The sequence below is a fragment of the Hyla sarda genome, chromosome 7, assembly GCF_029499605.1.
Source record: "Hyla sarda isolate aHylSar1 chromosome 7, aHylSar1.hap1, whole genome shotgun sequence".
In the NCBI taxonomy this organism is placed as follows: Eukaryota; Metazoa; Chordata; class Amphibia; order Anura; family Hylidae; genus Hyla; species Hyla sarda.
This window is the reverse complement of record NC_079195.1, coordinates 193186388-193202845: the sequence shown is the minus strand read 5'-3', so window position 1 is coordinate 193202845 and position 16458 is coordinate 193186388. Positions and strand designations below refer to the sequence as shown.

Sequence of the window (16458 nt, the reverse complement as noted above, 5' to 3'; positions counted from 1 at the left end):
TCTTGTGTTGGAAACTGGAATGTACTTCTTGGTGGTACCTTAACCGTACTATGTAATGAGATATAGATAGATAAAGATAGATAGATAGATAACCATACAAGAGACAGTAAAAAAGACAAGAAGCCCCCCTTTGAGTGCAGCAAGAAATATAAAGAGGATCAAACAAGAGAACATACAAATTTAGATTCACCTACCCAGAAGGAATATATTGTCTGAATTTGGCCTATTGATTTCTTTACCTTTTTACCTTTATCATGTTTTTAAAAAATCTGTGATTTTTTTTATTTTTTATTTTACATATGTTTACAATGTTACTATATGTGGAAAAAATCCTGAAATATTTACATTTTCACCATGAGAGTAAACACTTTTGGGGAGATTTATCATTCAAAGTGTACCCTACTCTCTTTTTACCACCATTTTTTCTGTATAACTTTTTCCGCTGCAGCTTGTAATTTATCATAAGTGTGTACTGTAGATGATGAATTCCTCGCCGGGTGGGAAAAGCTCTAGCTTACACTCTTCTGCTGTGCGTACGGTAGAGAGGTTTTGTACATGTACTTTTGGTCGGCATACTTTAGTGCCTGGAAATCGGGGTTTGCGCAATTTTTTGCGACTTATTCTGAAAGTCGCATATGATAAATAAGGGTGCACTGCATGTCTAAATTGGAAATAGGTGTACTGCTACTCAACAACTTAGAAAACCTCTACTACAAAAGTCGCACATATGTGGCTAATGTTACATGACTGTGCCAACACAGCGCCAATGATAGACAGAAAATAACGTCTATATTGAATGATAAATCTCCCCCTTTATGTTTTGTAGCTTTTTAGCTTGTCTGTGTACATAACCAGTTATCACATGATCATCACAGGCAGGAGGCAGAAAACACAGGATCCACCACAAAAAACAAAGTTGGTGGAGCCACGGTTGAAGCTTTAGGTACCAATAGGCGGTAGGTGCAGTCAGTTAATTCAATGTTGTCAGTGCAGCTATTAGATCTTACTAGACATCCTTTATAGCCAGTTATATTCTTGCCATGTCCCTCTCTGGGATTTGCAATGTCAAACTTGCTGTGTAGTTCATGGATGGAGAAGCAATGCTCATGGGTGTTGCAATGGAATAACGTTTTCGGTAACAATGCTGACATTGGATTTTCATTCATGATACCACACAGTAAGTTTAATACCAACAGTCTGAAGAGATTACTGCTTCCATCCCAATAAACAGATGGTCTTTGACAAGGACATCTGTACTTTCAATAGAAAATGCCACTTAGGAAGACATGATAGCAATCTTTAGGACAAGAACAGCCGGGCAGCAGCATTGATCCCATGTAGGACTTTAAATGGAATGTCATCAGTGTCACCAGCACAATCCTGTTGGTACAGACTAGTAGTGCGGGTGACACTAATGATAATCATACTCAACGTTCCTCGTTCTGTTCTTCGGGTCTTTGTTAATCTCCAGTCTATGGTATATGTAAATGTGGAGCTTGGTGCACAGAGAAGGCGTTACAATGAAGATCCAGGCCGGACGTCACTGTGCACCAAGTTCTACATTTGCATATACGGAAGACTGGGGATTATCGAAGGCCAGAGGCCTTTAAAGGAGTACTCCGCTGCTCAGCGTTTGGAGCGCCAGGAGCTTGTGACGTCACAGTCCCACCCTCTCATGAAATCAGGCCCCCTCAATGCAAGTCTATGGGAGGGGGCGTGACAGCTGCCACGCCCCCTCCCATAGACTTGCATTAAGGGAGCGGGGTGTAATGTCATGAGGGGGCGAGGCTATGACGTCACAAGCTCCCGGCGCCACCTCCAGCGTTTTGAGCAGTGGAGTACCCCTTTAAGGGTATGTACACACAGGGCAAACAATTAGCGAACAAAGTCCAGAAAATAAAACAACAGGGAAAATGTATTATACATTTATATACAGTGATTCCTCAAGTTACAATATTATTTGGTTCTAGGTCGACCATTGTATGTTAAAACCATTTAATGCTGAAACCATGGAAAACTAGTAATTGGTTGCAAAGTCTTCAAAATGTCATCCCAAAATAAGAATAAATTAAGATTAAAGAAAAACAACAAAATACAGATAAAACAAGTTCTTACATATAAAAGTCAGAAAAAGCTGCTGTAAAGCTGTATATCACTTTATACATGGTAGACAGGTGCTTCATCATGGTCCCGTACAGTGCATCGGAGATACAAAATGGAGCCATTCTCACCTGGTTTCCAATGGACCAGCGAGTACTGACACAGATTAAAGGGGTACTCCAGTGGAAAACAAGAATTTTTTTTTTTTTTAAATCAACTGGTGCAAGAAAGTTAAACAGATTTGTAAATTACTTTGTAAATCTTAATCCTTCAATTACTTATTAGCTGCTGTATGCTACACGTCCCCTCCCCTTGACTTGCACTGAGGGGGCATGGCCATGACATCACAAGGGGCGTGGCCGACCCCCCGCAGGGCGAAAACAGTGTTCGGAATATTTAGTACCGAACGCTGGCAAGTGGAGAATCCCTTTAAATGACATGGACCACACTGTCCTCAGAATGCTCTGGGTCTATGATATCAGTGACATCACTACTGAACCTAATAGTAACCTAAATATCATTATATCCCTACACTAAAAGTCTGTCTTTTGCAAGAGAATATTTATACATCTGTGCATGTACTTGTACTGTTGCATCCCATTGAGCCAGACGTCACCTCATAAAATGGCTGTTCTAGGTGCCAGTGGGAGACCAAGTACTTAAATGAATAAGTGTGCACTCCTGTGCGAGAGTCAGGTAGAAATGAATGGTAAACCGAGCAGCCAGCAGCAGATCAATAGATTAAAAATAAACCCGCCACTTTTACATTTCAGCATCTTAGGACTGGATGACTGCACCGCACATTTCTGTAATAGCTGTAAATGTGTGCAAAAAAAGGTTCTGTAGCCGCCAGCTCCCTTCTGGCTGTAAAGGCACAAGTCTAACATGATCATTATCTGCTGTTCAGAGAAAGAGATGACGGCATAAACAAAACCAGCTTATATTCCTCCTCAAAACATTTTATTTTTTGTCATTGGAAAGATGACTTAGGTGGCGGATACACCTCACGGAGCAGCGCTGTGCTTCTACCAAAATGATTGCTCCTTGTTTATATAATGCTGCCAAACTCCATAGTGTTTTACCTACCTGTTGTCATTTCATTATTGTCACAACCTGCTTAACATTTTAACATACCATGCCATGCATGCACAGCAGAGGCAGGAAGTAAAGGAAGTTCTTGGATAGTGCCGTACAGTGATGGCATGAGTACAGAAACTGTGCCTGTGCTATAACTGGTAAAGTCAGCTATAACTTGTAGCCAGTATCCCAGGATAAGAGATACTTCTAAACTCTGCTGTTAAACCTCCTCGGTGTCACAGGACCATTACCACACTGCACCTTAAAGGGGTACTCATCCCCTAGACATCATATCCCCTATCCAAAGCATAGGGGATAAGATGTCTGATCGCGGGGGAGGGGGGTATGGGGGGGGGGGGCAGTCCGGCCACAGGGACTCCCACGATCTCCAACCCCGCACCCCGGCGTTCTGAGCATTTATGTCTATTGGAGGGGGTGTGACGATTATGGTCGAGCGACACAGTCATCACACCTACTCCCAGGGACATGAATGTAGGGGTGTGCCTGGCCAGCAACCCCAGCAGCCGGAACTGCCCCCCCCCCTCCACCCGTGATCAGACATCTTATCCCCTATCAAAATGTCTGAGAGAAAAACTGAAGAGATTTTCCCATAACAACCAATCACAGTTCAACTTTCACTTTACCAGAGCTTGTTAAGATATGGAAGTCAAGCTGTGATTGGTTGTTATGGGCAATTTACTCCAGTTCTTCTCTCAGACATTTTGTTAAATCAGTGTCATTTAGGGAGACTTATCCAAAACCTGTGTAGTATAAAAGTGCTGCAGTTGCCCATAGCAACCAATTTAATGGCTTCTTTCATTTTTCAGTGGCCTTTTAGAAAATATAAAGAAGCAATATGAGTGGTTGCTATGGACAGCTGCACTACTCTTCATATACACAGGTTTTGAAAAATTTCTTGAACTGTGTATTAGTTTAGGTTTTTTTTATTTGGTGTTTTATCCTCTGTGTTTTTGTCATTACATGTCATGTGAGTCTTTCATCACTATGACTCAAGGATTTTTTATTGAAGAACAGGGGGAAAAAACACCAGCAGAAACACCAACAGACACACACACGTGTCGTTTTTTCTGGTGTTTTTTTCCCACAATTTCTTTAAAAAAAAACAACACCATACATGGAGCATGTAACACTACCACTACAGGGGTAAAAAACACCAAATGAGAAAATAAAATAAAATCCATGTTTGTGTGGCATTTCATATTTCCCTACTGACTCCCAGCTAACATCTGGCCTCAGCGTTTGTGGCTCAAAGAAACGCAATGTGCCAAATATGACATTTTTCAACCTTTAGTAGAAAAAACACTGTATGTGTTTACAGCCTAAGGGTGTGGTCATACAAAGCACATACACAGCAGAATTCAAGAAGAAGCAGCCTGAAATACACTGCACATTTTGCTATGAGCAGACACACAGGGCTTTCCCGCCGCAGCCCTGTGTGTGCAGCAAGGTTAAGAAGCAGGCCCAGTGCGTCACAGTCACATCAGCTCGCTCAGCCTGCCTCCACACCTTACTGCACACACAAGGCTGTGGCAGAGATGCCCTGTGTGTCTGCTCATAGCCAAATGTGCAGTGTATTTCCCGCTGTAGTGTGAAATATGCTGCGTATGCACTATGTGACCCGACCCTCAAAAAGTATTCTAATTCAAAATTATTTTACCCACCAATAAAAGCATGTATGTCCCGTAAAATGGTCCGCACACAGCACAAGAAACAAAAATGGAAAAATATCCTGGGCCTAAAGGCCAGAATCGTCCGCCTCCATTAAGGTTAAAACTCAGGATTGTACCTTCAGCCACATGTAAAATGCAGAAAATGTTCGTAAAAGTCAACTTCTAAAAATAGCACAAATCAGGACATCTCATCTTCCTTATAAATAATGCAGGTGGCCGCTATCTGATTAATTAACTGAGACCAAAATGCTCAAAGTCCCCAGAAGACGCCATAGGCTACAATGAGATTGCTACAATATGAATAAAACAAATCCCCTATCCCAACTGCTCTCTCTGGAAAAGCTAAATGCTAAGTGCTGCTGTATGTTTATTAGTGTCCAGCTCCGGATGACGCTCAGCTTGGCTTTTACACAATAGGGTCATGAATTAAATGATACCTTTCCTTTTTTTTTTCTGGCCATTTTTTTTCTTCTTTTTTTTTTTAAATGCTACAATCAACCGTTTGATATAAGCAAATAGTAAAATATAAAATGCATTATAAACAATGCTTTTTCTGTGGTATTTTTCTTTACTTTTGGTATATATTGAGTCTTCTTAGCATTCTTTTTAAAAAAGCGGCATGCTCTAGGTATAGAGTTGTTCTTCAGGCATTTTCCTGTACACTTCTCTATAGGACAGGGCATGCTAGGAGTTGTAGTTGGGAAACACTGACAACCTAAGGGGCAGAGGAGTTCAGCTGAATGTTATGGCATTTTGCTACTGCTTGACTCTCCTAAAAGAGCCTAGCATGCATGGCATGGATTTATAGGAAAGCCCAAAATTCATGGGAAAGCCCAACAGAGCTGCTCAGAAACTAAGCAGCAAAGCAATTTGTGGGGGCTTAGCATCTTGTACCACACAGATTCAAACTTACAAAATGTTATTATGACATCAGAAACTTGTAAAAACGATTTACAGGGGCAATTTCGTGGGGCGATTATCGGCCAAGCAAGTCAATTTCGCCCTGTGTAACAAGGCTAGCAGTCAGCCAATGAGCAAGTAACCGCCAGTTTGTCAGCTTATCTGCTTGTTCTGACCAATCATTGATCGCTCATCGGCCACACATCACTGAAAGTATTATAGGATGTGCAGCTGATGGCTTGATATAGAAAAGGGCCGCGCAATTACAGAGATCTGTATAAGGCTCGGTAAACGAGTGCCAACCTACAAAATCGGTGCTGGTTTACTCGGTGGTTTGAGCTGTGTAACTCAGCCCTTAAAAGGGTAATCCAGGTTTTATAAACTTTTTACTATCGTGCCTGTGATGCCAAGGTATGTCTTAAGTGCTTTACTAGCCTTTCATATGTGGGATGGACCGACCCCTTTTTTGTGATTTTATGGTCCCCCCAGGTTCAGAATTCCTCCTTTGTCAGGAAAGACAAGAAGTTCAGCTGTTGTCTTGAGAAAAACAGGATCCTGGGAAAGGCTCGAGACAACAGTCATCCAGGGACTGGAGGAATGCTGAACCTGGGGGGGACCATGAAATCACAAAAAAGGGGTCGATCCACCCAACACATGTAGGGCAAGTAAAGCACTTAAGATATAACTATAGCATCACAGGCATGATAGTGAAAGTTAAAGTGGTACTCGGGTGAAAAACCTTTTTTTTTTTTTAATCAACTGGTGCCAGAAAGTTAAACAGATTTGTAAATTACTTCTATTAAAAAATCTCAATCCTTCCTGTACTTATTAGCTGCTGAATACTACAGCGGAAATTCTTTTCTTTTTGAAACACAGAGCTGTCTGCTGACATCACAAGCACAGTGCTCTCTGCTGACATCTTTGTCCATTTTATGAACTGTCCAGAACAGCATATGTTTGCTATGGGGATTTCCTTTTACCCTGGACAGTTCCTAAAAATGGACAGAAATGTCAGCAGAGAGCACTGTGCTCATGATATCAGCAGACAGCTCTGTGTTTCAAACGGAAAAGAATTTCCACTGAAGTATTCAGCAGCTAATAAGTACAGGAAGGATTAAGATTTTTTAATAGAAGTAATTTACAAATCTGTTTAACTTTCTGGCACCAGTTAATTAAAAAAAAAAAAAAATTCACCGGAGTACCCCTTTAATAAAACCTAAATTACCCCTTTAAAACGTTAGTGTCATTTGAATAAACTTTTGTTGCCCAAACATGTTAAAAGTTTAGATCGCAACGGGTCTCAGTCCTGAGACCCACTGCAAATGTGAATTACAGCCGTACAGCCAGGTGAATGTTGTGACAGTGCATGCCTCACTCCCTAGCTGTCATTCAAATCCAAACCTTTCACTGCATAATCCTAAGGAGTGAAAAGATTGGGTGGAGTGGCCGGCTAGATAGTGCCAAGCATTTCATATCTCGGGATTGCATTGGGCCTCAGAAGTAAGACCAGGTGCCACCAAAACTTTTGACAACATGTCAAATGTTTATTCAAATGACAGTGATGCTTTAATGGAAATATTGCCTGATGGTTATGATCCTGATAAAACAAAGAAAACAAAGAAGCAATACTGACCTGCTTCATATTTACCACATCTGTCCCTCCCCGCCTGGCTTGTTTACATCTCTGCAACCAATCAGCAATATACTTGTGTATACTAAGGTCAGTGATTGGATGCAGTGGTGTTTTCCTGTATATCAGGGTAGGAATCTCAATCCCCTAACCAATAAGAAAGCTATAACAGAAATCAATGCAATGAAGAAGTAGAAGGGAATACCAAAGTACATGTCCCTGATGGAGAACAATTGTCTGGCCAGTAAGAGGCAGCCCCATTTTAACCCCTTTAAAGACTTTCTGTTAAAAAGTGGAGTAGAATAACCTTCTCTAGTGGTGATCATGTTGACGTGTTGGAGATAGTGTTGAGATTTGTTCTTTTCAGTACCTGATGAGTCATGATAGGATATGGGTAAATTTATGTATCACGTCTCCTCACCTGGACAATGGCCGATATGCTTCACTTCTGTCATACATTTCAGCTCTGGATGCAGGCCTCCTGTGGTCTATGTGTCTAGAAATGTTTGCTGTATGCTGAGAATAGTAGTCCGTCCACTGGCTAGGCCATGCTTGATGACCACTTTGCATTGGATAAGGTGGGTAATATCCATAACCGCTATCTCTGTAATGATGTGGAGGTGGTGGCGGATACATTCCTCTCCAGGGGCCCATATCTGCAGGTGGTCTGGCGTGAGGCTGGTTCAACCAATGGGGGGGTCCGTGGTCCATTTCAATCAGTAACAATTACCTATATGTTCAAGAAAGTAAGAAGATATTGTAGTTTACACATAATAATTATTATTATTCCAGTACACAATACTTAAAAAGAAACTCAACCTTTGGTGCCACTTTAGTGTCACTATTAAAGCCATTAGAGATATAGACATTCTTTTCCTATTAAAGGAAAACGATCATCTGTTCACTAACACTAAACCCAATACACTGGGTTATAGTGTGGGTGAACAGGAGATCGATAAGGGGTTAATTGGCTAAATACATGCCTGCACTCTGGAGAGTTGTCCTCCAAAAATCGGCATCCACCTTCAGTGAATTGTGCGCTGGAGGCAGGCCCACCAACTCAATACGAATATTCATTGAGCGCTCACGTGACACACCACAATGAATATTTAAATAGAGCTGGCGGGCCCAACTGCAGCGCTAAATCGCTAAATTCACTGAAGATGGATGCCGATCTCCGCAGGTACAGATCTCCGGAGTGCAGGTATGTATTTAACCCATTAACCCCCAGTGTATTGGGTTTAGTGTGGGTGAACAGATGACCGTTTTCCTTTAAAGGGGTATTCTGGGAATTTTTTTTATTTGGCAATGCTACATGGGTTGTAAAGTTAGTGTAGTTCATAATGTAGTGTCTGTACCTGTGTGTGAAGGTTTTCTCACAATTCTTATGTGATTTTCACCCCAATATTTATTTTTAACAGCATACAAAATGACTGCTGTCTCGTAATTTTTCCCAGCTTGCAATGCGGCCGAGACCTGACATCACTAGTCAGCTGATGACAGGGAGCCTGTCTGCTTCAATGGGTGGAGCAATCTGCAACTAATGCAACAGCTGTAGGCATCCTGATTGAAGACCACAGGTCCGCAGCTCATTTATGTTTCAATGGGTGGGGTAGCTGATGTGTGGGAAGGAGGAAAATGGTATCATGGGATTTGTAGGCAAACAAGAAAACAGAAAATAGGAAACACAAGTTCCCAGAAAGCTAGCCACAGTGTTATGGTAATCGCACAGCATAGCCATTTAGCCCAAGACAAGCGCAGATCCTTCATAAGCATGTCCATTACTGTCTGCCAGGTATGTACCAAAATCACCTTATGCTGGATAACCCCTTTAAGGGGTTGTCCATTTTCCTTTAAGGTGTTGTGGAGTATTTTTATACTGTGGCTGCAGGGAACAAGACACAACAACATAACCCCTTGCTCCCAACCAATGTTGGTTTCCCCATCGCCCAGTCCCTGTCATGGTCCTCTTCTTTACTACTTCCACTGACTTGCTGTGCAGACAGAAAATGCCCACTCAATGGCTGATGAGAAGGCAGGCATTTCCTGTCCACACAGAATGTTAGGAGAACTAGTAAGAAGTACGTGGCCAGGACTGGGCACTGGAGAAACCATTAGAGGCAACCGTATATACTCGAGTATAAGCCGAGTTTTTCAGCACGATTTTTCGTGCTGAAAAGCCCCCTCGGCTTATACTCGAGTGAACTCTCCACCTCTCAATCCCTTCTCAGTGGTCTTAAACCTGCAGACCTCCAGAGGTTGCAAAACTACAACTCCCAGCATGCCCAGGCAGCCATTTGAAACCTCTGGAGGTCCGCAGGTTGAAGACCACTGCGGCCTTCGTCATCATCCAGCCCCCCCCCCCCCCCTTTTGTTTCGTACTCACCTCCCCTCGGCCGGAAGTTCGGGTGAGCTGTTCCGGGCTATCTACGCTGCAGGGACCGTCCGGTGGGGATGGTTAGTCATTGCGGGCTGTCCATTTTCACTGGAAGGCCCTCTTCTCCACTCCGGGCCCAGCCCCGGACTAGTGACGTTGCCTTGACGATGACGCACAGGGACGTTGCGCATGAACTTCCCTGTGCGTCGTCGTCAAGGCAACGTCACGAAGCACGGAGAAGAGGGCCCAAAGCGCGGAGAAGAGGCCCCCCGATGAAAATGGACAGCCCGCAATGACTAACCATCCCCACCGGACGGTCCCTGCAGCATAGATAGCCCGGAACAGCTCACCCTAACTTCCCACCGAGGGGAGGTGAGTACAAAACAAAAGGGGGGGGGGGGGCTGCAGTGGTCTTCAACCTGCGGGCCTCCAGAGATTTCAACTGTCAACTGTCCGGGCTTGCTGGGAGTTGTAGTTTTGCAACATCTGGAGGTCTGCAGGTTGAAGACCACTGATAAAGGGATTGACAGGCGGTGATGATGAAGGTGGGGGGGGGGTGGAAGCCGCAGTGGTCTTCAACCCAGAGGTTTCAAAACTAAGGGGGGGGGGATGATGACGGGGGTCTGGATGATGATGGGGGTCTGGATGATGACATGGGGGGCTGATGTATTTCCCACCCTAGGCTTATAATTGAGTCAATAACTTTTCCTGTGTTTTTGGGGTGAAATTAGGGGCCTCAGCTTATATTTGGGTCGGCTTATACTCGAGTATATACGGTATAACTCCTTTCATGTGAACCTGTCACCTGTTTTAAGCTGCCCAAACCACAGTCAGCACGCAAATGTCCTAACTCTTCTTTGGATCAATTATTTTTTTTAAATAAGAAGGAGGGATAATTGGGGGGGGGGGGGGTTGTCATTGTAGGTTGTTACGCCGAGCGCTCCGGGTCCCCGTTCCTCCCCGGAGCGCTCGCCTCATCCTCGTTACTGCAGCGCCCCGGTCAGATCCACTGACCGGGTGCGCTGCGATACTGCCTCCAGCCGGGATGCGATTCGCGATGCGGGTGGCGCCCGCTCGCGATGCGCACCCCGGCTCCCGTACCTGACTCGCTCTCCGTCGGTCCTGTCCCGGCGCGCGCGGCCCCGCTCCCTAGGGCGCGCGCGCGCCGGGTCTCTGCGATTTAAAGGGCCACTGCGCCGCTGATTGGCGCAGTGGTTCTAATTAGTGTGTTCACCTGTGCACTCCATATATATACCTCACTTCCCCTGCACTCCCTCGCCGGATCTTGTTGCCCTTGTGCCTAGTGAAAGCGTTCCCTTGTTTGTTCCTAGCCTGTGTTCCAGACCTCCTGCCGTTGCCCCTGACTACGATCCTTGCTGCCTGCCCCGACCTTCTGCTACGTCCGACCTTGCTTCTGTCTACTCCCTTGTACCGCGCCTATCTTCAGCAGTCAGAGAGGTTGAGCCGTTGCTAGTGGATACGACCTGGTCACTACCGCCGCAGCAAGACCATCCCGCTTTGCGGCGGGCTCTGGTGAATACCAGTAGTGACTTAGAACCGGTCCACTAGCACGGTCCACGCCTATCCCTCTCTGGCACAGAGGATCCACCTACTGCCAGCCGGCAGCGTGTCAGTAGATTCGGCCATGGATTCCGCTGAGGTGCCGCTGTCAAGTCTTGCCGACATTTCCACGATGATCACCCAACGAAATCACCAGCTGGCATACTTGACCACCGTGACACAGCAACTGAAGTCACAGATACAGCAGCTGCTGTCACAGACACAGCAGCTGCAACTGGAACAACCATCTCCTCCGCCGGCTCCTGCAACTCCTCCCCAGCGTCCGTCCGCTCCTAACCCCTGCTTGTCCCTGCCGGACAAATTTGATGGGGACTCTAGACTCTGCCGTGGTCTCCTTTCTGGAAAGGCCTTGTCTTGGGCCACACCGCTCTGGGACCGCAATGATCCTGCCACAGCCACAGTCCAGTCCTTCTTCGCTGAGGTCCGTGGTGTCTTCGAGGAGCCTGCCCGAGCTTCTTCTGCCGAGACTGCCCTGCTGAACCTGGCCCAGGGTGTTTCTTCCGTTGGCGAGTACGCCATTCAGTTCCGTGCTCTTGCTTCCGAGTTGTCCTGGAATAGTGAGGTCCTCTGCGCGACCTTTAAAAAAGGCCTATCCAGCAACATTAAAGATGTTCTGGCCGCATGAGAAACTCCTGCTAACCTACATGAACTCATTCATCTTGCCACTCGCATTGACATGCGTTCTTCCGGATAGCGTCTGGAGCTCCGCCTGGATATGGACTTTGTTCGCACGTGGCGTTTTTTCCCCCCGGCTCCTCTCTCCTCTGGTCCTCTGCAATCCGTTCCTGTGCCTCCCGCCGTGGAGGCTATGCAAGTTGACCGGTCTCGCTTGACACCTCAAGAGAGGACACGACGCCGCATGGAGAATCTTTGCCTGTACTATGCCGGTACCGAACACTTCCTGAAGGATTGTCCTATCCGTCCTCCCCGCCTGGAAAGACGTACGCTGACTCCGCACAAAGGTGACACAGTTCTTGATGTCAACTCTGCTTCTCCACGCCTTATTGTGCCTGTGCGGATATCTGCCTCTACCTTCTCCTTCTCTACTATGGCCTTCTTGGATTCCGGATCTGCAGGAAATTTTTTTTTGGCCTCTCTTATCAACAGGTTCAACGTCCCTGTGACCAGTCTCGCCAGACCCCTCTACATCAATTGTGTTAACAATGAAAGATTGGACTGTGCCATGCGTTACCGCACGGAACCCCTCCTAATGTGCATCGGACCTCATCACGAAAAAATTGAGTTTTTGGTCCTCAGGTTCTTTGGCCCCAAGAAGAGGGGGAGACCCAAGGGGGGGGGTACTGTTACGCCGAGCGCTCCGGGTCCCCGTTCCTCCCCGGAGCGCTCGCCTCATCCTCGTTACTGCAGCGCCCCGGTCAGATCCACTGACCGGGTGCGCTGCGATACTGCCTCCAGCCGGGATGCGATTCGCGATGCGGGTGGCGCCCGCTCGCGATGCGCACCCCGGCTCCCGTACCTGACTCGCTCTCCGTCGGTCCTGTCCCGGCGCGCGCGGCCCCGCTCCCTAGGGCGCGCGCGCGCCGGGTCTCTGCGATTTAAAGGGCCACTGCGCCGCTGATTGGCGCAGTGGTTCTAATTAGTGTGTTCACCTGTGCACTCCATATATATACCTCACTTCCCCTGCACTCCCTCGCCGGATCTTGTTGCCCTTGTGCCTAGTGAAAGCGTTCCCTTGTTTGTTCCTAGCCTGTGTTCCAGACCTCCTGCCGTTGCCCCTGACTACGATCCTTGCTGCCTGCCCCGACCTTCTGCTACGTCCGACCTTGCTTCTGTCTACTCCCTTGTACCGCGCCTATCTTCAGCAGTCAGAGAGGTTGAGCCGTTGCTAGTGGATACGACCTGGTCACTACCACCGCAGCAAGACCATCCCGCTTTGCGGCGGGCTCTGGTGAATACCAGTAGTGACTTAGAACCGGTCCACTAGCACGGTCCACGCCTATCCCTCTCTGGCACAGAGGATCCACCTCCTGCCAGCCGGCAGCGTGTCAGTAGATCCGGCCATGGATTCCGCTGAGGTGCCGCTGTCAAGTCTTGCCGACATTTCCACGATGATCACCCAACGAAATCACCAGCTGGCATACTTGACCACCGTGACACAGCAACTGAAGTCACAGATACAGCAGCTGCTGTCACAGACACAGCAGCTGCAACTGGAACAACCATCTCCTCCGCCGGCTCCTGCAACTCCTCCCCAGCGTCCGTCCGCTCCTAACCCCTGCTTGTCCCTGCCGGACAAATTTGATGGGGACTCTAGACTCTGCCGTGGTCTCCTTTCTGGAAAGGCCTTGTCTTGGGCCACACCGCTCTGGGACCGCAATGATCCTGCCACAGCCACAGTCCAGTCCTTCTTCGCTGAGGTCCGTGGTGTCTTCGAGGAGCCTGCCCGAGCTTCTTCTGCCGAGACTGCCCTGCTGAACCTGGCCCAGGGTGTTTCTTCCGTTGGCGAGTACGCCATTCAGTTCCGTGCTCTTGCTTCCGAGTTGTCCTGGAATAGTGAGGTTCTCTGCGCGACCTTTAAAAAAGGCCTATCCAGCAACATTAAAGATGTTCTGGCCGCACGAGAAACTCCTGCTAACCTACATGAACTCATTCATCTTGCCACTCGCATTGACATGCGTTCTTCCGGATGGCGTCTGGAGCTCCGCCTGGATATGGACTTTGTTCGCACGTGGCGTTTTTTCCCCCCGGCTCCTCTCTCCTCTGGTCCTCTGCAATCCGTTCCTGTGCCTCCCGCCGTGGAGGCTATGCAAGTTGACCGGTCTCGCTTGACACCTCAAGAGAGGACACGACGCCGCATGGAGAATCTTTGCCTGTACTATGCCGGTACCGAACACTTCCTGAAGGATTGTCCTATCCGTCCTCCCCGCCTGGAAAGACGTACGCTGACTCCGCACAAAGGTGACACAGTTCTTGATGTCAACTCTGCTTCTCCACGCCTTACTGTGCCTGTGCGGATATCTGCCTCTACCTTCTCCTTCTCTACTATGGCCTTCTTGGATTCCGGATCTGCAGGAAATTTTTTTTTGGCCTCTCTTATCAACAGGTTCAACGTCCCTGTGACCAGTCTCGCCAGACCCCTCTACATCAATTGTGTTAACAATGAAAGATTGGACTGTGCCGTGCGTTACCGCACGGAACCCCTCCTAATGTGCATCGGACCTCATCACGAAAAAATTGAGTTTTTGGTCCTCAGGTTCTTTGGCCCCAAGAAGAGGGGGAGACCCAAGGGGGGGGTACTGTTACGCCGAGCGCTCCGGGTCCCCGTTCCTCCCCGGAGCGCTCGCCTCATCCTCGTTACTGCAGCGCCCCGGTCAGATCCACTGACCGGGTGCGCTGCGATACTGCCTCCAGCCGGGATGCGATTCGCGATGCGGGTGGCGCCCGCTCGCGATGCGCACCCCGGCTCCCGTACCTGACTCGCTCTCCGTCGGTCCTGTCCCGGCGCGCGCGGCCCCGCTCCCTAGGGCGCGCGCGCGCCGGGTCTCTGCGATTTAAAGGGCCACTGCGCCGCTGATTGGCGCAGTGGTTCTAATTAGTGTGTTCACCTGTGCACTCCATATATATACCTCACTTCCCCTGCACTCCCTCGCCGGATCTTGTTGCCCTTGTGCCTAGTGAAAGCGTTCCCTTGTTTGTTCCTAGCCTGTGTTCCAGACCTCCTGCCGTTGCCCCTGACTACGATCCTTGCTGCCTGCCCCGACCTTCTGCTACGTCCGACCTTGCTTCTGTCTACTCCCTTGTACCGCGCCTATCTTCAGCAGTCAGAGAGGTTGAGCCGTTGCTAGTGGATACGACCTGGTCACTACCGCCGCAGCAAGACCATCCCGCTTTGCGGCGGGCTCTGGTGAATACCAGTAGTGACTTAGAACCGGTCCACTAGCACGGTCCATGCCTATCCCTCTCTGGCACAGAGGATCCACCTCCTGCCAGCCGGCAGCGTGTCATAGGTGTAGGTAAAGCATTTTTTTTTGTACACCTTTTATTTGTGTGATGGTAAGGTGTCGGTGCACCAAATTTATTTACACAGGGCATTTAATAAATTTTGTGCAGGAACACATTTGCTGAAGTTTTACTCTACACAAACACCAAAATCAAAGCTAAGTCTGGGCTGGTGTATTTTTGTGACTTTTTGGTGTTTTTGCGCAATAATTTGTGACTTTGTTTTTAAAGTCACAGTTGATAAATTCATTACCACTGCAAAAGACTAACTTTAAATGGCACTGTCAGATTCATAAACTTTTTATATGGTGTTACTGATGAAGATTAACCCCTTAAGGACGGAGCCCATTTTCACCTCTAGGACGAAGCCCTTTTTTGCAAATCTGACCACTGTCACTTTAAACATTAATAACTCTGGAATGCTTTCTGTTATCAATCTGATTCTGAGATAGTTTTTTCGTGACATATTCTACTTTAACTCAGTGGTAAAATTTTGTGGTAACTTGCATCCTTTCTTGGTGAAAAATTCCAAAATTTGATGAAAAAATTAAAAAATTTTCATTTTTCTAACTTTGAAGCTCTCTGCTTGTAAGGAAAATGGATATTCCCAATTTTTTTTTTTTGGATTCACATATACAATATGTCTACTTTATATTTCCATCATAAAATTGACGAGTTTTTACTTTTGGAAGACACCAGAGGGCTTCAAAGTTCAGCAGCAATTTTCCAATTTTTCACAAAATTTTCAAACTCGCAATTTTTCAGGGACCAGTTCAGGTTTGAAGTGGATTTGAAGGGTCTTCATATTAGAAATACCCCACAAATGACCCCATTATAAAAACTACACCCCCCAAAGTATTCAAAATGACATTCAGTAAATGTTTTAACCCTTTAGGTGTTTCACAGGAAAAGCAGCAAAGTGAACGAGAAAATTCAAAATCTTCATTTTTTACACTCGCATGTTCTTGTAGACCCAATTTTTGAATTTTTACAAGGGGTAAAAGGAGAAAATGTATACCTATATTTGTAGCCCAATTTCTCTCGAGTAAGCACATACCTCATATGTCTATGTAAAGTGTTCGGCGGGCGCAGTAGAGGGCTCAGAAGCGAAGGAGCGACAAGGGGATTTTAGAGAGTACGTT

The 16458-nt window shown here is 46.8% G+C and overlaps 1 protein-coding gene across 9 annotated transcripts in view; it reads right to left on the bottom strand.

Moving 5' to 3' along the window:
* Positions 1 to 16458, bottom strand: part of SEC16B (SEC16 homolog B, endoplasmic reticulum export factor) — a 293732-nt gene that overhangs the window by 234883 nt on the left and 42391 nt on the right. For all 9 annotated transcript variants that reach the window (XR_008846564.1, XR_008846565.1, XM_056531981.1 and 6 more), the window contains one exon: positions 7820 to 8128. Coding sequence is in view for 7 of the 9 variants with exons in the window: in XM_056531981.1 (XP_056387956.1) it covers positions 7820 to 8109 (290 nt within the window). In the remaining 2 variants the exon portion in view is untranslated. The remainder of the gene's footprint in view (positions 1 to 7819; positions 8129 to 16458) is intronic.